The following is a 27,973-nucleotide window of genomic DNA, read 5'->3' as shown; positions in this document are numbered from 1 at the left end:
CATCAACATATTGATAACACCCTGCACCAACTCTCCTGATGACCTCACCCAGCGGTTTCATGTACAGTAGATGTTAAAAAGCATTGGCGACAGAATGGAGCCCTAAGGGACTCCATATAATAGCTCCCATTTCGAAGAGCAACTGTCACCAAGCTCCACCATCTGGAATCTACCTGAGACATAGCAGCAGAGCAAAGCAGTGCCTTCTATCCCCTACTCCCCCAGGCAATCCAGAAGGATACCATGGTTGATGGTATCGAGCACTGCTGAGAGATCCAAAAGAACCAGCAGAGTCACACTCCCTCTGTCGATTCCCTGGTAAAGGTCATCCATCAGGCCAACCAAGGCAGACTCAGCCCCATAGCCTGCTCCAAAGCCAGTATGAAATGGGTCTAGATCAGTAGTTCCCAAACTAGGAGCCTCCAGATGTTGCTGAACTACAAATCCCATCAGCCCCAGCTACATTTTATTGTGGCTGGGGATGATGGGAGCTGTTGTTCAACAACAGCTGGAGGCTCCCAGTTTGGGAACCACTGGTCTAGATAATCAATTTCCTCCAAAACTGCCTGGAGCTTCGAGGAGAGGAGAGCTGAGGAGAGGAAGAGGAGAGGAGAGCTGGTCTTGTGGTAGCAAGTATGACTTGTCCCCATAGCTAAGCAGGGTCTGCCCTGCTTGCATCTGAATGGGAGACTTGATGTGTGAGCACTACAAGATATTCCCCTCAGGGGATGAAGCCGCTCTGGGAAGAGCAGCAGGTTTCAAGTTCCCTCCCTGGCTTCTCCAAGATAGGGCTGAGAGAGATTCCTGCCTGCAACCTTGGAGAAGCCGCTGCCAGTCTGTGAAGACAATACTGAGCTAGATAGACCAATGGTCTGACTCAGTATATGGCAGCTTCCTATGTTCCTATGAGCTGGTTAGCCACCACTCACTCATTCTAGTTGCCCAACCATGAGAGATTGGGGACTGGCCTATAACTATCCATCCCTGAGGGATCTAGGGAAGGCTTCTTAAGAAGTGGTCTAATCAGTACCTCCTTCAAACAAGGAAGCATCCTACAGTAGCCTGTATTTTTCTTCAGTCTTTCCACCAGGTGGTTCCCCCCCCCCTCCTGCCAGTACACACCATCTAGTCTCCAGCACCTCTATGCTTCTTCATGCCTGCTCTTCTAACATCACAGAAGCTCAGGTAAGGGTTCACTGACTGCCAGAGTAAGCCAGCTTGTATTTATCTTTCTACGCATGTTTCTGTTTCTGGCAGCATCTGGTACTGGAATCTCTGCAAGATATATGTCATGCCCAGGGGCGTAGCTATGGGAGAGGGGGCCGTGTTCATCCCTCTCTCTGGCAGCCCCCCAGAGTGAGGGAGATAATGAAGAAAATAGGGAGAGATGGATCTGGAGGGCCCTCAGGAGCTGGGGGCCGTGTTCTTTGAACCCTTTCGCTCAATTATAGCTGCGCCCCTGGTCATGCCTTCACATGCCTTATATAGAAGGTGCTTCATCTCATCATGGCCCTTTTCAAGCTGTATTTGCATGATAACTTTGCATGATAAATGGGAGGAGAGCTGGCCATGTGGTAGCAATCATGAATGGTTTCCTTTGCTGAGCAGGGTCCAGCCTGGTTGCATATCAATGGGAAACTACATGTGTAAGCACTGTAAGATATTCCCCTTAAGGGATGGAGCCGCTCTGGGGAAAGCATCTGCATTCTTGCATGCAGAAGGCTCCAATTTCCCGCCCTGGCATCTCTAAGATAAGGCTGAGAGAGATTTCTGCCCACAACCTTGGAGAAGCCACTGCCAGTCTGTGTAGACAATACTGAGCTAGATGGACCAATGGTCTGACTCGGTATATGGCAGCTTCCTATGTTCCTATAATATGTAGAACCAGTGAAATAGCAGGGAGAAGCATTTGCTGGCAGGCTATAGGAGGCTATCAACGTCTAGGGGCTGGCAGCCAACCTTTGCCCTCTAACATATACAGAATTGACTGACAGGCTGACTCATCCTCTCATTTACTCCCTGATGATATCAGAATTAGGGTAGTTTCACATGACCAAGAAACTTGGAATGTGATATATACACCTAGGCCAAGACTGATTGCTAGAAAAACCCCAAACCAGGACAGGTCTCCCTTGACCTGGGAACATGATGTATTCCCCAATATGGTTAAGGTATTTTCACACTATCTAGACAACTGAAACCTCCTAACAGATTGCTTCATAACAGTAATCCCAAGCACCAGCTGCTGGAAACTGACTGACTGACTCAAACAGCCTCAGATGGAGAGGGAGGATTAGCAAAGGCAGCCGAGAAAGAAACCCCTCACCACCCTACAAGCAGCTCAGAGTTCAGTGGATCAGACATTGATTCTCTCTCAATGGAGGCCACCATGGGATAGAATGTTGGGATGTGAAATGCCTTCCTTGGCCCGCCCTGCTCCAAGCCTTTCATATGCTTGAATCAGCCCTGCAGGGATTTCTAGTAGCAGACAGGAACATGCATTGCCCTTACAACACGCAAGCAGGATTTAGCAGTAGATTTAAAATGCTGGGGCTGTCTGTCTGGGTAATTCACAAGAGTATCAAAATTGTCGGGCTGTTTCCCTAGTACACACAGAGTCCAAGATACGCTGAATTGTTCAAGACACTTGCACAACTGAGTGAGCACCTAAAAACAGAACTGCACAATGACAGAATTAAATTACAAGCATTAAAAAAATGAATGAGACAAGCACTGTCTCCAGCTCATTTTCTTGCAGATATTGTCAACATCCGGTACTAGGGTCAAACCTTAAATGCTGAAGAAGAGGAGTTAGCTATGACATGGGTATCCAGCAATCATCCATCTGTAATGCCAACTATAATAAACTTCAAAGCTAAGGGGGAACCATTCAAGAAATATATGTTTGCAGATGAGGTTTTAAAGAAAGTCACACCAGTTAACTGGGGGAAGTCACTTATTAAACATTTGGATTTAGAAACTGTTGAAGTAATGATTTCACTTTTAACAACAGTAGCTTCTTCTGCTGGCATAGAAAGAATATTCTCTTCCTTTGGACTAATTCATTCTAAACTGAGAAGTCGTTTGGGACCCGATAAAGCAGAAATACTTGTTTTTCTTTTCCAGGTTATGAACAAACAAGAAAATGAAGGTGAAGATGAGTGAGCTACAGAAGACAGTATTTTAGTTTTTTCATGTGTGGACCTGGGTGATAGTCAGTCTAAGTTTTTTTTTTAAGATACTTTGTTTAACCACATCTGTTAACAAACATGGATGTTTAAGCAAATACAAGAATACATATGCTATAATATTATTTTCGTTAAATAAAACTATTTAAATTGTTATTAAGGTAATAACTATTTTTCTCCTTTCAGTAAAGTGCAGCAGAAAAGTTGTCCAAATGTGAATGATTAACCTATTAAACTGGAGATAGTTAACCTCGCAATAATTTCATAATTATCTATGTATTTCTAATAGTATAACCAAATCAGTAATTTTTTATATAACTGTAACTAATCTGAAAAGTTATTATTCCAAAAATGAAACCTTCATCTGGTTGTAAATATTATTATTTTATTATTATTATTTATTATTAATATTACTTATTTATTTATTTGATTTCTATATTAAGATTATACCAGCAAGAATGAGTCTTTATGTAAAAAAAAAACCCATGATTTGAATCGTCTTACTGACTAGTGATTTAAATCATGATTTAAATCGATTTGATTTAAATCAAATGTACCCTGCTGCACACTGAACATTTTAACAGTCAACGACTCCTACTAGAGGTCACCATGGAGTAAGCCAAGCCAAGCAGAAAACTGAACAGTGGGCGGAAGGGGTTTGATTCCCCCTCCTCACGCTTAAATTGCTTGGATTCAAAAAGGGGAATTTGCAGTGGCAGCCAGGAACACAAGTCTGGAAGAGTACAAGCCACACATGCAAACAGAATAGGGGTGGGAAGGGGAATGCCTTTTCGCATACCTTAATAAGCCGTGGTCTGAAGAAAGAAAGCACTCCTTCACACAACACATAATTAAGTAACTACATTTGCTGATGATCCCAGGATGTTGGTGATGACTTTATAAGGGGATTAGAGACATTAATGGAAGAGAAGTCTATTAGCAGCTGTTCCTCATGATAGCTACTGTACAGGTGAAACTCGGAAAATTAGAATATCGTGCAAAAGTCCATTAATTTCAGTAATGCAAATTAAAAGGTGAAACTGATATATGAGACAGACGCATTACATGCAAAGCGAGATAAGTCAAGCCTTAATTTGTTATAATTGTGATGATCATGGCGTACAGCTCATGAAAACCCCAAATCTCCAATCTCAGAAAATTAGAATATTACATGGAACCAATAAGACAAGGATTGAAGAATAGAACAATATCAGACCTCTGAAAAGTATACAGTGTACTGTGCTTGATTGGCCAGCAAACCCGCCTGACCTGACCCCATAGAGAATCTATGGGGCATTGCCAAGAGAAGGATGAGAGACATGAGACCAAACAATGCAGAATTGCTGAAGGCCGCTAATGAAGCATCCTGGTCTTCCATAATACCTCATCAGTGCCACAGGCTGATAGCATCCATGCCATGCCGCATTGAGGCAGTAATTGCTGCAAAAGGGGCCCAAACCAAGTACTGAATACATATGCATGCTTATACTTTTCAGAGGTCCAATATTGTTCTATTCTTCAATCCTTGTCTTCTTGGTTCCATGTAATATTCTAATTTTCTGAGATTGTGGATTTGGGGTTTTCATGAGCTGTACGCCATGATCATCACAATTATAACAAATTAAGGCGTGACTTATCTCGCTTTGCATGTAATGTGTCTGTCTCATATATCAGTTTCACCTTTTAATTTGCATTACTGAAATTAATGGACTTTTGCACGATATTCTAATTTTCCGAGTTTCACCTGTATATGAAGCCTCCAGGTTCAGGGGCAATGTGATACCAGTTGCTGGGGAGTGTGATTGCACTCATCCTCTGCTTGTAGATTTCTCAGAAGAATCTGTTTTGCCACTGTAGGGGGCAGGATGTTGGACTCTGATGCAGCAGGGCTCTTCTCACATCCTGATGCTTGCAAAGTACAAGCCACTTTTATTAATCATGCCTTTAAGCCCGTTTCCAAGTTCCATCCCTTTGTCACACTAGGAACTGCCTGCATTTCCTATAGCTTCAGGGTGTAAGCCGCCCCAAGCAGTATTGCACTGAAGGGGCAAGATAAAAATATTGTAAATACTTAAATACGCTTCTGGTGGTGGGGTGGGACTGAGGAAAAAGATAAACTCCTAAATAGTACAAAAAAGATGCCAAATTTTGCCTTTGGTTTCAAAAAGACCCAGTCATCCAGCGAAAATGCCTGTTCTGGAAACCTCCCTAGCAACCAGCTAAGGAGGGCAGTTTTCCATCTGCAGAGCAAGAGCAGGGATTACATCTCAGATGGAGGAATAAGCCACAAACCATAGCACATTTGGGGAAGCTAGCCTAGATGCCTTCAATGCAAGTCAGGAATCTTGGAGCAGATACAGACTCTTCAACGGCTGGATTTCTTCATGAAAGCCAGTGCTGTGACTGATGAAAGTGCTCCAACTAATTGCACGTCTGTAGCAATCAGTTCTACTTATGGAGGACTCATCACAGGCCTGATGGCTCCAGAGAGCTTGAATGAATTATGGTATGTTGAAATTATAGGTGCAACAGTGGATCGTTATGATTCAAAGACTTTTATAATCATGCAATGGTTTCAGTTCAAGTCACACATGTGAGCAGCAGAAGGCAAGACGATCACTGTATGGTCAAAAGTCAACTTGAGGTAGTGGTTAGGAACACTGGGTGTGGTTAAGAACACTTTAGGCCAGTTCTCGTGATTTGGTGATTGTAATTATCTACTGAATAATTCACACATCCACACTGCTGAATGGCAGAGGAAGGAGGAAGCATTCCCAGTTGTCTGAGAAGGAATGGGACATGATCATGTGGGTCCATCAAGGTTGCTCAGTGCAGGTAACCAACATCAGCCAACCCGCCTCAAATAGGAACATAGCGGCTGCCATATACTGAGTCAGACCATTGGTCCATCTACTCAGTATTGTTTGCACAGACTGGCAGCGGTTTCCCCAAGGTTACAGGTAGGAGTCTCTCTCAGACCTATCTTGTGAGATACCAAGGAGGGAACTCAGAAGCTGCTCTTCTCAGAGCGGCCCCATCACCTAATGGGAATATCTTACAGTGCTCACATGTCTCCCATTCAAGTGCAAATTAGGGCAGACCCTGCTTAGCAAAGGAGACCATCCATTATTGTGAGACCAGCCACCTAATGGCGCAGTAGGGAAATGACTTGAATAGCAAGCCAGAAGTTGCTGGTTCAAATCCCTGCTGGTATGTTTCTATATCGGGCAGCAGTGATATAGGCAGATGCTGAAAGGCATCATCTCATACTGTGCGGGAGATGGCAATGGTAAACCCCTCCTGTATTCTACCAAAGACAACCACAGGGCTTTGTGATCACCAGGAGTCGACACCAAATCAGCAGCACACTTTGCTTTACCACAAGACCAGCTCTCCTCCCATAAATCTAAGATTCCCGGTATCGGCTGCCCACACTGAGGAACCGTAATGGACCCCTCCCACATGATCACTCCACGGTCCTTTTCGCAATGCAGACAACGGGGAACTGGGAGCACATGTGCCACCTCCTTCCTCCGCCACCCACTATCTAAGATTCTGGCAATGCCTATTCCACAAATTCACTGCATCGGAATTCTTTTTAGTTTGCTGCTTTATGCCTTTTGCAGTGGTTCTTTCCTTTGTTGTCTTGGAGGCCTACTGAGGTAGGAAGGTGGGGTGCAAACAGCTTGCATATGGAAATGAGTTTAAGCCAATTTCATTTCCATTTAATTCCCAAGCTGAGCTGGCTTCAGTCCAAGGACCTTAATTAGTATGTGGATCCTAGGCTAGGCCATCCAGTGCAACAGTCTTTGCTGTAACCATCATGCCACCACTGACTTTCCCTGCTTATATATGTGGCTGGTATATGTTTGCAGAATGATCTCTTAACTAACATCAGCATCTTAGAAAAATGAGACGTTGCTTCCAGATAAAAATCTGCAGACAGTCTCTGGGTTTCTTCACTAAAGCAAGAGCACTTGACCAGATAATTCCCACCTTTACGTCCAAGTGCATGGCTGCCAGCAGTGATCCCCTGACCTTTCTGCAGCGGGCAGAAGCAGAAGACACCAAGACAGAAGGCAGATGGGAAGGGGTGCAAAACAATGTTCCTACACAGGATGCTCCAATATCTAGACCAGGCTTCAAGAGCCTGGCAGGGCCATGGGTAGCCAAACCTGAATCTTGGCGAAGAAGCTGGAGCCTGAAGAGACTGCTCTGCTGACCAAGCAAAGAGAGAAAGCCAGGGTGTTTTTTCACGCAGCAGGCTTTACTACTATGAATATGAATATATGAATATTTACTGTGAGTTTATGGTGAGGCTTTACTGAAAGTTGGAAGTTGAATGGAAAAAAATAGAGGCAAAAAGTCGATTTTTTTAACCCTGGATATAAATCAGGCTATACTCTAACGCAGGGATTCTCAACCTTGGGTCCCCGGATGTTATTGGACTTCAACTCCCATAATCCCCAGCCCCAAGGGCCTTTGATTGGGGATTATGGGACTTGAAGTCCATCAGCATCTGGGGACCCAAAGTTGAGAATCCCTGCTCTAACGCACAATGAAAACCTCGAATCATGTCTGGAGTGCTCCCCAATAGCTCACAGGGACTTCAGGGTAAATCTGGCCAATATGTTAACGCACACCCTCCATTCCGGAGGAGATATGGGATGAAAGCCCTGTGTGGAAAACGCCCAGGTTCCAACCAATCCACAGGTGTCATACGGCCACCCAATTACAGTAGAGATATAATACTCTCCAACTGTCCTAATTCTGCTGGGACAGCCACATTTTCCTGAACCTTATCCCAAGAAAATGTCACCCTCAGCAGCTAACTGATCTTGATCTGAGGCTGCTGTGCCTCAGTGCTCACCACCTGTAAAATAGAATATCCTTAAAATATCCTTCAAATGATATCAGTTCAATATGGCGTATTTGTTAGGATTGTATTTTGTATGTATTTGACGTACTGTGCAGCCTGTGGCTTGCGTTGCTAATTTTGTCACCTGGAACCATCCGCCTGACATGCATTTTAGTTCATGCTTTGTGCTCGGGCTACTTTTTTGCTTTTTAAAATTTTATTAGTTTTTACAATATCTTAACAATCCAATTACATTTAATTAAATAAATATTGACTTCCCGCTTACCAGTCTGTGTGGTTCATGTTAGCTATACATATAAACCATTGCTATAGTAATTCAAAACACATATACTCCACATTGCAAACTCGATTTTACCCTACCCAACCTGCAGTTATTACTAAATTTCAAACCCTGCTGAAAGGTCCATGTTCTTTAACAAGAAAAATAGTTCTTTAAGTAAAGTAAGAATGGTTCCCAATCTTCTTTGAAATATTCCAAGTTTTCATCCCTTATAAGTGCTGTAACTTTTGCCATCTCAGCGTATTCCAAATTTTTTATCAACCAGTCTTCTTTTGAGGGCATTTTATTGTCTTTCCATTTCTGTGCAAATACTAGTGCTTGGGCTACTTTTGAGGCTGAATGATGGTGGCTCTGTCACCATTACACACTGAACTTCACCCCTGGTCCCACCCATCCATACACAGCAACGTCCCAATTTCCTTCTGGCAAGTGCCAGCAGATACTGTATGCAGCATTGCACACCCCTAGTCCCTTCCAGTGTTCCCTCTAACAGGGAATCCCAGATGTTGTTGTTGACTTCAACTCCCATAATTCCCAGCCAAAGGCCAACACAGCTGGGAGTATTGGGAGTTGCAGTCAACAACATCTGGAATTCCCTGTTAGGAGGAATGCTGGTCCCTTCTCATGCGAAGAAAACTCTGAGGCCTGAGTAATCACTTGGCTAGATCTTGGCCTTCAGCAGTGGGGCTCCCAGCTAAGCGTCAGCATTCCTGAAACAAAAGACATGGCACGGAGCTCCCCACCTTTAAAAAATGAAAGAATAGCCATGCCAGCCCGTGATCAAAAGGGGGAGAGGCTGCTTAACCCTTCCCTCTCCTGCCATTCAGCAGTGGGTAAGGCATTTAGTTGCTTGAGGCAAGTCGCAAAATGCCACCCGGCCCCTGGGCTAGTGCCCACTGCCGCCGCCCCCATCCTCTTTGCTGTCACACTGCAGTGCTGTCTCCTCTTTCCCCTCGGACTTCTCCAAGGCATCCTTTGCCAGACTCACCCGCTGGGCCAGAGCCTACTGTCACCCTCTGCTTTTCCTCCTCCCGTCCCACACCCAGCACGTGCTCTGCCACTGCTACCACCATCACCGGCCTCACAGGATTTGGGGCTTTGAAACAGGCAGCATCCAGATTTGCACACTCCATGACTGCTTCGTGGATTCATAATTCCCACGAAACTGCTTGGTGGGAAGTTTAGGACCAACAAAAAGAAGTACTTTCTCACACAATGCATAATAAAGCTATGGAATTCTCTGCCACAAGATGTGGTGACAGCCGCCAGTCTGGGTGGCTTTGAGAGGGGCTTAGACAAATTTATGGAGGAGAGGCCTATCAATGGCTACTCGTCTGAGGGCTATAGGCCACTTCCAGCTTCAGAGGCAAGATGCTTCTAAATGCCAGTGGCAGGGGAACAACAGCAGGAGAGAGGGCATGCCCTCACCTCTTGCCAATGGGCTTCTCAGCTGCCTGGTGGGCCACTGTGGGAAACAGGATGCTAGAGTAGATAGGCCTGGTCCCGTGGACCTGATCCAGCAGGGCTGTTCTTATGTTCCATCGGTGGCACCACCACTGCTGCTCGAACAATGGCAAAGGCTGGCTCACTCACTAGTCCATCCACAGCCACCACTGTCCCCCATGCATAGCCCTTCCTAGATAGAACACTCTCTGTATTTGTCTTGCCTTCACTGGAAGTATAGCAATGGGGGCAATTTTCCATCAACAAATGGCAGGAGGGGAACGGATTTTGCAGCCCCTTCCACCAGGTGCTCTGCTACTGGCAGTCACTGCTTTCCAAAGCTACTTTACATTCAGAAAAGGAAACAAGCAACAAGAAGAGACACACAACTCCTTGTCGCATGGAGTATAACCTTAAGTACAAAATACTTCTGCATGTATTTTTTTAGGGAATGTTCAATCTCTTGAACATACTGCAACAGCAAAATTTGACTATGCTCCGTTCAGTCGTCTCTGCACTCTGCCCACACTGGCTCCTGGAATTTAATGAAGGCCTGTTAACCATTTGGCCTCTTGGCCAGGGCGTTTCTCAAGAGAACCAGATTGTATTTACATTCCCTCCAATTCACATTCTGCAAATACCACAATCTATGCTCAACAGCATAGTTTGTTTTAGGTAACTAGCTTTTTCCATCATGCTTGTAGCACACAATATTTGTTTTAAAAAGAGAGGGAGAGGGAGAAAGGTGGGACTGGAAACATAAATAAGACTGGCTGACCTGAACTTCAACATATACAGGATGGTGTGTTACAAACTGGTTCCACAGAAACACACTATTCTAGACTACGGCAAAATGTAACATCTGCTGGCATGCGTTGATTACTTGGAAGAACGCAAACAGGTATTATTGATACAATTGAAATTTTTCACAAATGGAGGAAAACAAGTTAGGGTGGTGAGGACTTGTGTTAGATGGCAGGTTTGCGGGGTGGGATGACAATTGTGGAAGAGAGATTGTAAGCTGGGCAGGATACAGAAAGAAATCTTTCCAAGTTTCACTCTGACAGGACTCCTAACTTTTCCTGAAACAATGCTAAGCTATTCTCAAGAATGACAAAGACAAGATGCTTGCTTTAAAAAAAAATAAAAATCATGAAAGTTGAATGGAATCTAAATTCTACACCAGCTACCAGAGTCTATGCTTGTGCAATGAATTCCAGCAATCGCAGTTGGCTCCACCTTCTCTCTCTTCCAAATCCCTGTTACTCCCTGTCACTGCCGTGACTTACTCCTTCAAGCCATTTGCTCTTGCCCTACTAGCCTCATTCCCATTTCCTGGTCTTTCTCTAATTCCTTTCTCTAAGACTGTCCCTGGTCTTCCTCTAATTCCTAGGTCAAATCCCTTCTGAGACCCAGATTCCTGCATCTTCCACCTTGTTGACTCTGCTTCATTCACCCATCTTTTGCCTTAGGAGACAAAGCCCTGTTTCCTTCTCCTTCAACCTGTAGCTTTTGCAGTGTGGGAGCTGCTGCTATATCGCTCCTTCCATACACTAGAAGCAGGGGAGTAGCGAAGTTCCCAGTGGCCAAGGGACAAATCGGAGGTATGGGGCCTCCATCATGTGTGCAAAGCCTGCATGTGCCCTAATGCCCAAGCCACACCCCCTGCATCTGAAGTCAGACGCAAGGGGTGGGACAACCTAACCCTCCCTGCATAAGCCTTACCCTCCATTGGCTCACCTTCTGTGCAGAACAGGAGGATGGCCAGCGTAGTGCTGGGCTGGGTGTCAGGCAACAGCGGGTTGCCATCCTCCTCTGGGGGTGGTGACAGTGGATTGGGGCTGGGCAACATGGCTGTGGTAGCCAGGAGCGTCGAGGGGCGGTCCACTGCCTGGGAAGAAGAAGGAAGCCCAGCCCAGAGCATTTCTTCTCTTCCCATCATGCTTGGAAAGAGTGTGCACGCCCCAGCTGCAGGACACCAGTGGACCCTACGCCCATGCTTGGAGGCCTCTCAAACTCTGTGGGCCCAGGTACAATCGCCCCCCTTGTCCAATGGAAGCTACACCCCAACCGGAAGCACTGGGCTGTGTGAGGAAGAAGCCCCTGCTGTGGCTTTTCCCAAGGCCAGTGCTGCCTGAAATGAAGGCAATATTGGTGTGGAGAGGTACTACAACATGGCTTCCTGCCACATGGTCCAGGGCTTCTGACATTACCTCCACAGCTCACAAGGTAACAACAAGAGAGAGAGGGCCTTTGGAGGCAACTGAGAGCAGAAAGAGGGGAGGTGGAGAGCTTCTGCTTCAATGACAGCGTCATGTATTGGATAGAGAAGTGGACTAGAACCAGGGCGACCTGGCTTTAAATCTCTCCTCAGCCACAAAGCTCACCAGATAACCTTGGGCCAGTGATTTTCTCTAAGCCTCAAAAACGCCATAGGGTTGCGGCAAGGATAAAATAGGTGGTGGACCATCTATGCTGCCTTGAGTCCCTTGGAGGAAAGGAGGGGTTAAAAAATATATGTACAAACTACTACACTACTACAAATATTTATACTGCTTTTTAACAAGAGTTCTCAAAGCAGTTTACATCGAAAACAAATGAATAAATAAGATGGCCTCATGTCCCCAAAGGTCTCACAATCTGAATGAAACATAAGGTAGACACCAGCAACAGCCACTAGAAGAATGCTGTGCTGGGGATGGACAGGACCAGTTGCTCTCCCCTCCTAAATATAAAGAGAATCACCCTTTTAAAAAGTCGCTCTTTGTTCAGTTAGTAGGGGACTAAATGAGCAACATTAAAATGTCAGGCAAGGCCTCTGGGGGCTGCATGTGTAAGACCATTGGCCTACAGCAGGCCTGTACAACATAAGGCCTGGGGGCCGGATTCAGCCCACAGGGACTATTTTACTGGCCTCCAGGTATCCTGCAGCAACACAGGAGCTGGAAACTGCCTCATAGTGCCATCCTGTGCGTGCTTCCTCATAAATATGCTCCATGGTCTGCCCAGTGAGGCTTACTCCCATGTAAGCATACCTGGCATTGCAGCCTGAAAGCAACAACCATTTAGGGAGAGGAGAGGACTTGGCATTTGTTTGGGGCTGGCATGCACTCTGGGGTCCCAATCATTGAGCAGGGACAGGACCTATTCTCTGGCCACTCACCTTGGTTGAAACTATGGGTCCATTGACAGGGGGAATAGATCTACAAGTAACTAATGATATTTTTTAATTTTAATGTAATAATGTGCTAAAAATTGACCTCGGCCCCTGCACGCCAAGTTGTGGATGGTTCTGGCCTACCAGGGCATTTGGGTTGTGCAGCCCTGGCCTACAGGATGAGGGAAATTATTCAAAGTAGTCCCTAACAATGCCTAACTTGTCCTTTTAATTTCAACAGGACTACTCTGAGTAATTTTCCTCATTGTGTCAGCCACTAGTCCGAGATGGTTGCTTTAGAAGCAATTAAGGCCATGAAAAAGTCTGGAAAGACAAACACCGTTGGGAGGCAAACAGTGGATTTTCTGTTTACCATGGAAATTATTTTTGCCATCTGCATCATAAGAATGCAGTTTCCTACCCCACATCCGCTTCCCTTTTGCTACGAAATGATTTTTCTGCCAAAATAATCCGTACAAGAATGTGTTCTGAGGAGGAGAGAAGGCAGTCCGAGTCCAGGAGTCTGCTTTGCACTCCCGAAATCTTATTGACCAAGCTCACGTTAAGGAGCGCTTGTCATTTTCCAAAACGTTTCAAAGCCAAAATAAAAAGGGGAAGCGAGCAAAGGAAGACTGAGTGGATGAGGTGTGTCTCTGGTGCGGTCTGTGACTATGCATGGATTGGTCAGTGCCAGGAGAGGCTCCTAAGGAGGGCAGTCCACCAGCAGCAACTCAAGCATAAACAACCCTCTCATAACCAGCTCTTCATTCTTGTTGCATTCTGAATTCCCTCCATAGCCAGCTACATTTAGATACACTCAATATGGGTCAGAAACTTCACTGGAAAGATGGGACATCTGTCACTGGAATTTTGCTAAAAAGGATCCTCAGCAGCAGTAGCTAGAGACCGGCATCACTGCTGCCATCCCTGGCGATGGTGATGCTGCCCTAGGCCAGGGATTCTCAACGTTGGGTCCCCAGATGTTATTGGACTTCCATAGTCCCCAGCCCCAGTGACCTTTGGTTGGGGATTATGGGAGCTGAAATCCAATAACGTCTGGGGACCCAACGTTGAGAATCCCTGCCCTAGACAGCCAGAGCACAGGGTAGATAAGGAGAAAATTAAGCAGGCACGGATACTACCACAAGTCCAAGAGGAAATGTACATGAAGGCAAAATCTGGACGAAACAGAGCTGACCTTAGTTACCCAGGCACTCGTCACTTCCAGACTGGACTACTGCAATGCACTCTACTTAGGGCTGCCTTTGAAGACAATTTGGGAGCTTCAACTGGTTCAGAATGCTGCCCCAAGGGTGTTTATGGGGACTAGTCACTGCACGAGTGTTCCTATCCTGGGACATGGGGCATCTGTCAGACCTCACTCGCCAATACGAATCTGCCAAGCTCTTCGTCATAGGCCCTGCTCTTGGCCCTGCTACTGGCACAGATTCAGAAGATGGGGACCAAGGACAGGGCCTTTTTAGTAGTGTCCCCACCCGCCTTTGGAATGCCCTCCCAGAGGAACTTTGCCAATCTCCCTCCCTGGTGAATTTTTAAAAGTTTTAAAACCCACCTCTTGAAACCATTTTAAACCATCTGGTTTTCATCCATTTTCCAGTTTTAGGCAATTTTAGCCTTTGAGGTGTTGCTTTTAATTTTGCTGCTGTTTTAATTGCTGGGTATTTTTTATCATATATTTTTGTTTTTATTGTAAGCTGCCTTGAGCAGCAGTGAGCTGAAGGAGCAGCGTAGAAATATTTTAAATAAATAAGACCATTCACTCACAGGCATGCACAAGGACGGTCAACAACCAAATATCTACAGCTGACTCAGCCAGCACTCTAATTCTGCCATACATTGAGAGCAACTTCATGAGAGATATTTGTTCTACAAAGAGGAAACCTGTAGAAAAAAACATGCACAGCATCACTTCTGAAGCGCTGTGCAAGGTTTATTTGGCCACAGAGTGGCTGTCTGATCCGTGTATCTGCTATGAAACAGAGCACTCACACTCCACCAAGTGAACTCTGCTAACTGAGAAAAGAGGCACCTTTTTAACGTGGTGATTCTCTTTATTTAGCGGCGGGAGAGCAACTGGCCCTATCCATCCCTAGCACAGCATCCTTCCAGTGTCTGTTGCTGGTGTCGATCTTATGTTTCTTTTTTAGATTGTGAGCCCTTTGGGAACAGGGAGCCAGTTTATTTATTTATATGTAAATGACTTTGGGAACTTTTGTTGGAAAGCGATATATAAATAATCACTGAATTTGTGGTCGCAAACACGAGTTCTGCACTTCCAGAAGCTGGATTCTGCAAGTTCACAATCCAAGTGAAGCATATGTTCTTTGTTGCTGTTTTGAGAATGCATATATTGCTTGGACCAGCCAAATAAGAGGACGAAGGGACACTTCAGACTTCTGAAGCCTCCTCAGCCCTAGTCTGGTTACTGAACTTGCACTGGGTATTGCTTGCAGGTTTTCAAACTTAATTTTTACAGACATAAGGACAAGAAACCAGAACCCTGGAACCGGAGGATACAGGAGGGTAGAGAGACTGCAGTTAGTATGCTGGGTAGCCATCCATCAGTCGGAGTGACCTGTGTGATTTCAGAAGCAGTCAGAAAGCAACGGCTTACATGTCACACAACATAACGTGGCCAGTGCCAGGCCCACTCATGTCACTGTGGGGCTCTAACGCATATAGCAATGAGGACAATACAGGCACTGCTGATTCTTGAACATTCACATGTTGTGTGCTACTTAGCACACAACATGTGAAGAATCAGCAATGCCATTATTCCTGACGGAAGTAGTGTGCAACATGGGATCACACAAGAGTCAGCAGTGCCGGTACTGCCCTCTTTCACAGCATGTTGCCATGTGTGTTAGAGCCCCACAACAGTACGAGCAGGCATGGCACTGCCTGCATTATGATGCAGGACATGTAACTCAATGAGGCAATTCTCACAATTGGCAAAAAGCAGGCTAAGGGAGCCTAGCCTGCTTTTTGCTGATTGTGTGCTGCAACACAGGCCATACAGCTCCTGACAGCAAACCTCCCAAAGCACCCCTCTCCTTAGCCGACGTTAACGGAGTGAGCGCTCCGTTAACCTCGTCTTCTTGATCGTGTATTGTGCCACAGCCAGGGGCGTATCTAGGGTAGGGCAGGCAGGGCACATGCCCTGGGCGCCACTTGAAGGGGGCACAAATTCTTAAATTATTTTTTTTAAAAAAATGGCCACCAAAAACAAAATGGCCACTGCACATGCTCAAATGGCCTCTGTGAGGCCCTAGGCCATGCCAGGCCTCACAGAGGCTATTTGAGCATGCGCGGTGGTCATTTTGTTTTCAGTGGCCATTTAAAAAAACACACACAATTATTTTTAAAAATGGCCACTGCACATGCTCAAATGGTCTCTGCAAGGCCCTAGAGGCCAGTAGTGGGAGGGGTAACCTTTGAAGACCACCCCCCATGGCCTATAGGAAGCGCCCTGAAGGGGCTACAGGTTAAAAAAATAATTTAATATAATATAAGTCACTGTACACATATTCGGTTTGGCACTATGTACAGAGAATCAGGGCTTGTGAATAATGAGCTGAAGCTTATGAGCTAGGATTGTATTCATTTGCTCTTACTTTGCTTCTTATGATAAGTGAGTTAAATGTGGTGTCTTAATAATATGGCTATTAATGGTGAGTTTGTCTTTGAATCAGTGTGAAATCCTTAGTATTAAGACCCACTGGGAGTTTCTTGCTCTCTTTCTCTCATTTTAACTGTCTTTCTGAAAGACTAGAATATATTCCAAGCAGTGACACAGTTTACTCTGCATATCCTTGAATTATTTTCAGAGTATCTGGGAAAAGCCAAATTCTCCATTTGTTTTGAAAACTTATGTAATAGTGATGCTACAATGCATAGCAGAGAATTAGACAGGCACATCTGTTTAGTTTCCCAAGTACACCTCCACATAGTATTTGGGTATTTCATGAGCCCCAGCATACTGAAATTTGTAGTTTTCCAGCATTTTTTGGTCTGGTTACATCCACTGCTAAATAGTTTTTGAAATTTTAAAAGATTAACGAGCTTGACTTATATTTTTCAGCTGATATTATAGTAAAGTTATCTGAAAGATGGGTGTCAGATGTTTGGACAGGGGGCGCAATTTCAGTGCTTGCCCTAGGCGCTATTTTCCCTAGATATGCCTCTGACCACAGCAACACATGAGGAGACCCCCTGCTGGAGTCTCTGCAGTATGCCCCACACGCTTGCACAGGGCATCCTGGAGCTTCCGGTGGCCACACGGCCCCCGATTCCCGCAGCCCCCACCAGCTCCATGACGGAACTGGCAGTCATGTGGGCGGTCGATCTGGCTGCCCAGGGCTTCAATTGTAATAGTCTGCGGGGAGAGCAGGCTAAGCCCGCTCTCCCTGCAAACCTTCTTAAGGCGGGTCTCACTGATCGTGAGACTCACTTCAATGTGTATTTACTTACTGCACGTTTATCCCACTCAACTTCAAAATAGGTTCAGGGCAGCTTACACTGATAACTGCACACATTAATCTTTTATTGTTGATTATAAGTGGTTCTGGGCTTTCCTCATCAAAGACTCTTGAGAAAACTTAACAGTCATGGGATAAGGGGACAAGTTCATGTGTGGATTGGTAACTGGTTGAAGGGTAGGAAACAGATGGTAGGAATACATGGATAGTTCTCTAAATGGAGGGAAGTAAGAAGTGGGGTCCCCCAGGGATCTGTACCCGGACCAGTGCTTTTTAATTTATTCATAAATGATCTAGAAGTTAGGGTAAGCAGTGAGGTGGCCAAATTTGCAGATGACACCAAACTATTTAGAGTACTGAAATCCAAAACAGATTGCGAGGAGCTCCAAAAGGATCTCTCCAAACTGAAGGAGTGGGCAACAAAATGGCAGATGTGGTTCAATGTAAGCAAGTGTAAAGTAATGCATATTGGGGCAAAAAACCCCAACTTCACATATATATGCTGATAGAATCTGAGCTGTCAATGACTAAATAGGAGAGGGATCTTGGGGTCATGCTGGACAGCTCATTGAAAGTGTCAATTCTGCTACAAAAGACTCACACAACTGCACCTACTGCATTTATCTTTAATTTGCCAAAATCTGTTTCTGCATGTGTGAATGTTGACAAGAAAAATTAAACACAGTCTATTTGATCTGAAGTTTATTTAACAAACCTGGATTGGCACCATAGATGATCACCAAGTCTTGGTTTATTTGGCAAGCATGAATTGTCCCCTTTGCTAAGCAGGGGTTTCATTTGAATGGGAGACCACATGTGTGAGCACTATAAAATATTCCCTTTAGGGGATCGGGCAGCTCTGGGAAGAGCAGCTACATGCTTGCATGCAGAAGGCCCCATGTTGCCTCCCTGGCTTCTCCAAGATAAGGCTGAGAAAGACTCCTGCCTGCAACCCTGGAGAAGCTGCTGCCAGTCTGTGTAGACAATACTAAGCTAAATGGACCAATGGTCCAACTTGGTATAAGGCAACTTCCTATGTTCTTATGTTTGTTTTGCCATACTGTGGTTTGTTCAGATCCCATCTGACCTCACGTCCCATGATCTAGATTTGCCTTTCTATACACAAGAGCAGAGCTACTGAAATAAACCAAGACTAAACTGTGACTCTGGATTTAGACATCACGAGACCATGGTCAGGACAAACAACCAATTCAAAAGTTGAATTCAGGTCGTCGTTTGATTGCCTGAAATAAATCATGGTTTGTTGACCAAAGTGGGTTCAGACATACAAACCAACCACAACAGTCTACTTGTAATGTTATAACTTTGCCCCGCTGTTGCTATGAACAATGGGGCAAAGGGAGAGGAAGTCCCGCCCCCACCGTGTCATTCACCCACGTATCCTGCCACTCATGGTTATGACGAGGCTTGTCTAAAGAGGGCTGCACCCGCCACCGCAAGGAAGGCTCTGCCCTCTTCAGACAAGTCCTGTCGTAATCATGAGTGGCGCAGAATGCACATGAGCGAAACAGTGGGGGTGCAACTTCCTCTCCTTTTGCCGGCGGGGAGAAGTTATAACATCTGAAGAAGGTTAGTTAGACTAACTAAACCGTGATTCTACATGATGTCTGAACCCACCCATCGTCTGCCATGGGGAACACCAGAATATGATATAGCCTAGGAAGGTGGAAACTCCCACAGCCTCCTGCCACATTGCCTACCTCTCGAAGTTCCAGTCTTTGCGCCACGGCCTCCAGGCTTTCCTGCCCAGTGCTCTCCACCGACAGTGTGAACTCCACAAACTCGCTGTTAAGCAGCTGGATGCGGGCCACCAAACAGCTCTTGCTAGACACTGTGTAGCGTCGAGTTCGTTTCAGCTTCAGCCCAAAAGGCAGCGGCATTTTCGTCCCTAATACATTCACAATAAGTCACAGAAAACCATTGGCAAGCGGCTTGCCTCCCGTGAGCAGTCAGGAGCTGCAAAGGCCCCAGGCGGTCAGCCAGCAGCAGCGGCAGCAGCCATGGAAGAACAGCAGGTTTTCCTCCAAGTTCTGAGCAAAGGAAGCATCCACACAAATTCTGGGGAAGAAGTGGGAGAAAGAGCCAATTAAACTTAGTATGTAATGCTTGGTAACTCACAGTGTCATTCATGGGCAAATCTTTGCCTGGGAAGAAAAAAGTTTGTTTTTTTAATTTGTTTTTTTAAGCATGTTCTGTAACTGCTCAGTGCATTCCACATACAGTACCACAAGGATTCTTACAGCAGCCCCGCTGGGTAGACTAGTATTATTAGCCCCACATTACAGATGGAAGGAAATGGGAAAGGGTTTTAGGCACTGTTCTAAGGCGTGCGTACGTGAGCGCGCTCACAAGTTTTTGTATGTCCACTCAGTTCAATTTAGATCCTGCTCAGGTTGAATCAAGAAGGCCCCATTCTGAATGCAGGTGCATACACACTGCCTTGATACTGCCACCCAGAACAAAACTCATTCCTCACAGAGCTGAAAAAAATTAGAGGGACCACTGGTTTTAGGGCTTGCCTAAGACCTTCCAGTACAAGGGTTCTCATACTTGGGTCCCTAGATGTTGTTGGACTACAATCCCCATCATCCCTACCCACAATGGCCAAATTCCAGGGGTGATGGGAGTTGTAGTCCAACATCTTCTAGGGACCCAAGTAGAGAAGCCCTGTGGAGGAGAGCTGGTCTTGTGGTAGCAAGCATGAATTGTCCCCTTTGCTAAGCAGGATCTGCCCTGGTTGCACTTGCATGGGAGACCACATGTGAGCATTGTAAGATATTCTCCTTAGGGGATGGGGCCACTCTAGGAAGAGCAGGAGATTCCAAGTCCCCACCACCACCGACATCTCCAAGATGGGGCTGAGAGAGACTCCTGCCTGTGGCCTTGGGGAAGCCGCTGCCAGTCTGTGCAGACAATATTGAGCTAGATGGATCAATGGTCTGACTCAGTGTTTGGCAGCTTCCTATGACTCTTCTGCCATTGACTGGATTACAAGAAGTCTTGCCCCCTCCTTTGGAGTCCATGGTGTAAAGAGGGGCCCACAGCTTTATTTAAATCCTCATAGACCTGGGGATATAAATTCATGTCACCCTTTTGCATCTTTCCTAATTAGCAATTAATTATTGTTCTGATTTAGTATTCAAGTTATTAGATATTATTTAAAGTTAAATATAAAAATGGGTTGTTGCTTTGTTTCATCCATTATTTCAAAAGACATACACTGTGTTCACATCTTTTGTCTTTGTAGTTTGTATGGATTAGTTCCATAAACAGAAAGTAATCTTTCAACAATTTAGACTAGAGGTTTAAGCCAACAATATCCACAAAGATTGTGCCCAACTTAACTTATTTGTTTCCTATTGCCAATGGAAAGGGTCGGCTACATACGCATGCCACCCTTAAGTTTCGTGTGGGACAAGAAATAATAAATAAATAAATAATGATAAACTTTGTTAGTTGCCCCATAACAAATTGTACTCTGGGTGGCTCATAACAGAGGATTAAAACATACAATAAAATGGGTGGAATAAAAAATGAAATAAGTAAATATTTATGGAAAACAAAATCCTTCAAGAGCATAATATTTATATTCCATTTATTGGGACAGCACCATGTCGCCTCTGTTTTCCACAGCATCCTAACCCACAGCTGAAGCTAAAAACATGCTAAACAGTGTGGGTAATAGCCAAGGTGATAAATCAGGGATCAGGACTTTTAGGGATGTCTGTCTTCTGTTGGCACCACTCCCAGCAAAGCAGGAAGCATCTTTGGAAAAGGAGATGGTTTTCAACCACGGCAGACATCCATACTAAAGGAACAACAGTTCCATATGCTCCAATTGCCCCTATTTATCAGGGACGGTCTTGGGTTTTTGTCACTTGCCCCAAATAAATCACTCTCTCCATTTTGTCCCACGGTTTGCCTTTTTAAAATGCCGTCTTAAAACTTTATTCGAGTGATGTGCTGGTGTTCTGTTCTCCAGGATTCTGATCTTTTCCCAGAGCCTCTAGAAGTTAGATTTCTGAAGGGTATGTGCATATACTACTTTTCTCTAGTGCACATGTATGTAAACAGATGTGCATGAACACTAAAGCCCCATGCAAGCACACTGCCTGCCATTTCACAGTATAGATTAAATGTTAATGCATTAAACTGTGATTGTATCATATCAGAAAAGCACATTTTTCTTATTATCAATGGCTGCTAGTCCGGTGGTTATAGGCCAGCTTCAGAGGCAAGATGCCTCTAAATGCCAGTTGCAGGGGAACAGCAGCAGGAGAGAGGGTATGCCCTCACCTCTTGACTGTGGGCTTCGCAGAGACATCTGGTGGACCACTGTGTAAGACAGGATGCTGGACTAGATAGGCCTTGGGCCTGATCCAGCAGGGTTGTTCTTATGTTCTAATGCTTCTTTAACCAAAGGACCAAATACGTTCTTGGCTTTTAAATCAATGGAGGATGGAGGCTATTGCAAAATAAATGAATGCCACATATTGACAGACAGAGTAGAGCCTTCATGATGAGGGCGGACAGCCCAGGAAGCCATCTCTGGTATGAGAACAGGAGGTCTTAGAAATTAGTCCTTATTTCCGTCTGTGAAATGTCAAGGGGTGTACAGTTGTGCAGAGAACATCCCACAACAATACTGCAATGCTGATATACCCTAAGCATAGGTTTATGGGTGCAGCCTTTTCCTTTCTGAATCTATACCCATTTGAGAGAACAGGACACAGATGTGCTTAGCAAGCATTTACCAACCCTCTCTGGTATGGAAGAATTTTCCATGGAATCGGACCAGGGCAGATTCAGTTTAAATCAAATCGATTTAAATCATGATTTAAATCACTAGTCAGTAAGACTAGATTTAAATCATGGTTTTTTACATAAAGACTCATTCTTGCTGGTATAATCTTAATATTTACAACCAAATGAAAGTTTCATTTTTGGTCCTCTTCTAGATAGAAAAATTGCCCAACATAATCTTACAGAAACCTCTGGAAGAGCATGACATTGTGAATAGATTAATGGAATTCATTTCCTCCCAAAAATGAATATTGCATATATAAAGCCTCATGCTACATAATTAAAAACTAATCCTTATTTCATGATGAATAAGCTTTGGACTATAATGTATCTTAAATAGAAAACTATCTTTAGATAGATTTTTCCCTCAAAAAGCATTTTATTTAAAAAATCTGATTTTTTAAAAATCCAATTTAAATCAAAATAAATCCAATTTAAATTTAAAAATCCGATTTTAATTTTTTTTAAAAAAATCATTTATTCTTATCCACCCTGAATCAGACTTTGCCATGCCCCAGAATGTGCACAATAAGGGCCCTCATCTGAAGAGCAAGTGTCTGCATTTGCTACATTTCTAACTGAGCTTCAAAATGTTCACCACTCTGCATTAGGAATGCAGTGCATTTAGTTACACACAGTTTCTCACTTTGGGGTAGGAAGTGTGATAGATAAGATTATACCAAAGCAACAAACTCACATATTAATCACACTTGCAAAGAACTACCCACAGTATTATCACTGGACATCCAACAGTATTCTCACAGGAGAGGTTTCTTGTTTTCTTCGGGGATCCAAGAGAAAGAAGATCCAAGTATTCTCCAACTTGTGTCACTGTTAATATAGCACCCCTCTCCTTAAGATCCTGTACTTGCTCTGAATTTAAGATGACCCCCTGATTTCTAACATCAAAGAATCTAGCGGCGGGGGGGACCTAGTTTTGGATTCAGGTCAATACAGTAGTTTGCCACTGGGTTGTTCACCTGGAGACAAATTCTGGCTCAGATGAAGCAGAAGAGGTCTTTTTAAAAAATGAGGACTAGATCCTTAAAATTGATGCAGAACATGACAGGATCAACCTGAGGACATGATGGGATCCTCCCATCATGTTCTGCATCAATTTTAAGGATCTAGTCCTCATTTTCTTTTCTCAGTCCTTCTAGCAATTACTAGTGCAGGCTGCAAGCCTTCTGTGCAGCCACAATGCCATGTCCATGTTCTGTACAGTCCTTAAAATAAAGCTGGCACTAAACATATGATTAAATGTAAGTATAGAACATGTGGCAGGAAGTCAGACATGACAGAAAGCTTCTTCACATTTGTTCTTTATGGTCTGGAACATCAGTTTGGAGGATATTCAGCCCAAAGGACAGAAGTGGGGAAAGTAATTCAATAGAGCTTCTCCCACCCCTGCCCCCAACACCACATTAGTGCTACATTTTACTGGGGATACATATAAAATTACAAACCCAACTAGAAGCACAATGAACAGTTAAAGAAATGAGTACAGTATATGCATGCATGCATTCATGCATTCACGGGTAGGAAATGCCCACTGCACTTCTGCTACAATCCACAGCTCCTTCAGCCTGGTACAGCCCCATTTTTGGCTCCTCTGGAGAAAAATGAGTTGTGAGCTGCAGCCAGATGAAGTTCTTGCAATATTATGAACAAAACAACTTCCTTCTTCTTTATCAGTGAGGAGATGGGACTGTAACTCTGTGGTAGAGCATCTGTTTTACATGCAGAAGGTCCCAGCTTCAATCCCTGGCATCTCCAGGTAGGAGTGGCCTGAGACGCTTGTCTGGGGCCTTGGAGAACTGCTGCCAGTCGGTGTAGACAACACTGAGCTAAGTGGATCATAAGGCAGCTTCCTATGTTCCTCCTGAACTTAGCTCTGTGTTGGAATGTTTTGGGGTCCGTTTTCCAAAGATAACAGGGACAGTGCTGGGTTCTGTTTACATGGCCTGCATACTGTTGGATGGATCCATCCCTAGCAATGGCATTTGTGGTCCAGGCTTCGCTTGCTCTGTGTCTTGGTAGTGAAGACCTCATTTTTTTAAGTGGGTGCTGCTCCCCACCCCCCATCACTTTAATTCACAATCTCAATAAAGACTCATTTGGAAACATAAAATCTGACATTTTAGCTAGCACTTTTGCTCTTTTGTTAACATTACCATTCGTAAAGTCTGGGAATCCTGAGCCTGCCTCTATCCTCTGTTTACCTGACTCCATCTACCAAGAGAAGCACTTTCAAGACCCACTGATTTCAACAGAAGGAAAAAGAAGCACACGGAGTCTTTTCATGAGGCGAGGTGAAGCAGTCACCTCAGGCGGCAGATTACTGGAGGGCCAGCAGGGTTGGTAGATGCCCACTGCAGCCACCATTGGAGAAGCTCTTCAGGACCAATCTTAGCACTGCAAACTTTGAAAGGAGTACTTCTCCTTGCAAAGCTGGCAAGAGTTGATTTTGAAGGCGGGGGCTGGGCCCCACCAGGAGCATGGGGAAAGGCAGCATTTAGCTAGGGGTGTGTACAGACCAGTTCGATGTTGAACCAGTCCACCGTGAACTGGGCCGGTTCGATCACAAACCAGTTCGACCCAATTTGTCAACATGGTCTAACCGGTTCGCTGACCTGACCAGCCCAGCAGATGGGTTCAAGCAAACCAGTTCGGGGAACTGCAGTTTGGTCCAAATTCAAACTGAATTTGGACCGAACCATGCCATCTGGTCCGTACACACGCCTACATTTGGCATCTCATTTCAGGTGCTGCAGGGCCTTGGGTCACCTCAGTAAGCACATGTTTGAAGCTGCAATCATAGTTGGGAGTAAGTCCCTTTGAAATTAGAAGGGCTTCCTTCCAAATCAACATGGATGGGATTGGGCTGCATCTGTCTTCCACTGAAGTCAATGAGACTTAAGACGGGCCCAGCTTTGACTAAACTGGGTTTGTGCTCAAAGTCTGTCAGATTCGGTCTTGCCCAGACTGCACAGCATTAATGCCATGTTTTCCTCAGAGCAATGCCAAACAACGTTTGCTGTAATACGACTTTATACATTTTAAAAAGTGACAGTTTTCCTGACTTATGAGACATGTTTTCACACGCAGGGAGAGGAGAAATCTCCTCAGGCAATTCCAGTGAGATTTCAGGACAGTCTCCATTCATGATTCCTAATCCAGTTTGCTCACCAAAAAAATGACACATACAGCATTAATTATTATGCCACAATTAAACAGAATTGCAGCGAGCCAGTTGGCAAATGTCTGGGGGGGAAATAATGCTTCGAACCTATTCAACAACTTTTCATGCTGGCCCAGCACAATTCTTGCAAACACAGCACAAGCAGTTTTGTTTTGCAGCTGTTATTTGCTGTGACCAGCTGCTGTCATGTTAGTTGTGTGTCGTCGTGCACTCCCCCACTCCAAATTAAATGCTTATTTCAAAATAATGTCTATCAGCACAATTAAGAGAGTTTGCAAGCTATAAGAAGATAGCACTAAAGTGCCAACAGTAGCAAATCCAATCACCTATCTGTTGAAATCATCATTCTAGATTTAGCAGGCCTAGAAAACTTTCTATGTTATATTCTGATTTAACCTACGCTTTTTATAAACAAGGCATAACTACCCGAAGTTCAGCTTTCCCCATTTCAATACATGGCCTACTTTATGCCTCTCCTTTTGCCTTATATCTTACCCCACAATTTGGAAAAAGGAATGAGATTGATACATGTGGGGAGGAAATAGGTTTCCACTTGGTGAAATTATGCATTGCTGGTTTAAAACAAATAGAGAGAAAAAATCTACAAATCAAGGTGATACCCTGTTATCAGTCAACTCCCTAAAATCATTTCTTGTGTTAACAAACTAAACAGCAAGGAAATTTAAACATTTGAATTGGGGTGTGTGTGTGTGTGTGTGTGCTGAGGACAGAGGCTGCTCAGAAATTGCAGACTATATAAGTAATAATAAATAAGTATGGATCTACAACTCAAGTGCAACACTCAGAGCATCTTCAGTTGTCTACAGTACATGGAAGTTAGCATTTCCCCCTTTCTCTAGCTTTTAGAGCCCGAAGACATAGCAAGAGGTCAACTGACCACAATGTAAGTAGGACAGGTTATAATTTTTCTTGTGAAATCTCTCTATTTTAACCTGTTTAGATCTATATATAATTCAAAGAGAGACTCGTTTCCTTTCTGCACACTGCAAGATTTTTGATTTTGTTTGTTTGTTTACTGAAAGCAAGAGCAAACTTTATTTAAATCAAAGGCACTGCAAAGCAGAAATGAACAAAGGCACACTGGGGAGGGGAGCGAAGCTACAAGACGTTGGCAGCGATGTTTTATTCCTCATCCGAGTATGCAGCAAGCCACTTCGCAGCCCGATCCTAACCAGGTTCACCCAAAGCAAACCCCAGCTGATGTCAATGGGACAAGTCCGCTTGCTTGGGGCTGATTCAGGACTGCAGCCCTCTGCAGTCTAGATCGGACTACTCAAGAGCAAGTGGTGAACCGAATGCAACCTGGCTGGCGCTGGGAGCATGGACTAAGTACTCTTTCGAAGCAAAACAAAAACCGTCAGAAACAGCTCTTGGGTATTGCGGACAGATCTTAAACTATCTCCCAAAGTTTACCTGTCGCAGTAATCCAAGGGGGAAAGCTCTCCTCCGTTAGGTGCACAACTCCGGGCGCCGCCTTGGGAGCTCTTCCGATAAAGCCATGTCATGGGTATCCTCGGCAAGAGACTCCCGGGTCCCCTTTTCCTGTACAAAAGCAGCCTGGCGAGCTTCTCCGGCACCTCAGTCACTCAGAGTGAAAACATTCCTCACTTCCTGCCTCAACAACAACAACAACAACAACCACACATCTCAGTCTGGATATCATTCCACCGACTGGGCAGAGAGTCAGAGCAGGAGGAGTAAACGCGACCGCAAAAGAAGGCTGCCCGGCCAGCCACCTTCCTGTGACAGAGGAGGAAGCCCCTGGACTGCTGGAGCACCAGATCTCTCCCTCTTGCTGCCCCTCCCTCGCCGCCTGCCTGTTTGCCAGCGGCCAGTGCGTGTGCGAGGGGTTTTTCTTCCTTCCTTTCTTCCTTGCTTGCTTCCCCCTTTAGAGGCGTTCCCCTTTGCTCCAGCCATGCGGAAGGATACAGAGCGATCATTGCAGTCCAGCCCCCTCTATTTGCATCCCGATGACCTCAGAGAGTTGGAATGCCTGGCAGGGAGAATGTCAGCATCGGGACAGCTGCTGCTGCTTCCCTGGCTAGGGCGGGTGGAGGGGAAAGAGGCGGCGGCGGCGGCACATTACAGAAAGAGAAGGGAATGATCGAGCGCGCAAACACAATCCGCGACTATGAACTTTCCATAGCTCTTCCCCCGCCCCCAAACGCAAACAAGAGTCGTGGAAATATAATCTGTACAGATACAGTTGGACGCAGGTACATACACAAGCAGGGAGCGCGTGATGATTGTTCCTTATGATGTTCTATTCTTTTTATTTGTTACAGGCATTGATAGCTCCTCAGGCAGGGGGTTCTGTTCAAAAGGTTCAAGGCAGCTCACAAGAGAACACCCCACTCATTTTTTTATTTTTTCCCCAAATTCAATTTTTATTAGTTTTAACAATAATAATATTGTCATTGATTACACATAGACAAAAGTGGACTTCCCGCACACATCTCTTCGTGAATCATCAGCTATAA

General features: G+C 44.8%; 1 protein-coding gene across 4 annotated transcripts in view; it reads right to left on the bottom strand.

Moving 5' to 3' along the window:
- The window catches only part of PTPN21 (protein tyrosine phosphatase non-receptor type 21), a 79,975-nt gene extending 52,591 nt beyond the window's left edge, over positions 1 to 27,384 (bottom strand). For all 4 annotated transcript variants that reach the window (XM_053283506.1, XM_053283507.1, XM_053283508.1 and 1 more), the window contains exons 1-2: positions 26,907 to 27,384; positions 19,168 to 19,525 (exon numbers count right to left, since the gene is read on the bottom strand). In XM_053283506.1, coding sequence (XP_053139481.1) covers positions 19,168 to 19,347 — 180 coding nt within the window. In that variant the 5' untranslated portion in view covers positions 19,348 to 19,525; positions 26,907 to 27,384. The remainder of the gene's footprint in view (positions 1 to 19,167; positions 19,526 to 26,906) is intronic.
- Between the last annotated feature and the right edge of the window lie 589 nt (positions 27,385 to 27,973).

Source organism: Hemicordylus capensis, chromosome 1, assembly GCF_027244095.1.
Source record: "Hemicordylus capensis ecotype Gifberg chromosome 1, rHemCap1.1.pri, whole genome shotgun sequence".
Classification (NCBI taxonomy): Eukaryota; Metazoa; Chordata; class Lepidosauria; order Squamata; family Cordylidae; genus Hemicordylus; species Hemicordylus capensis.
The sequence above is the reverse complement of the archived record's forward strand: the minus strand, read 5'-3'. Positions and strand labels throughout refer to the sequence as shown.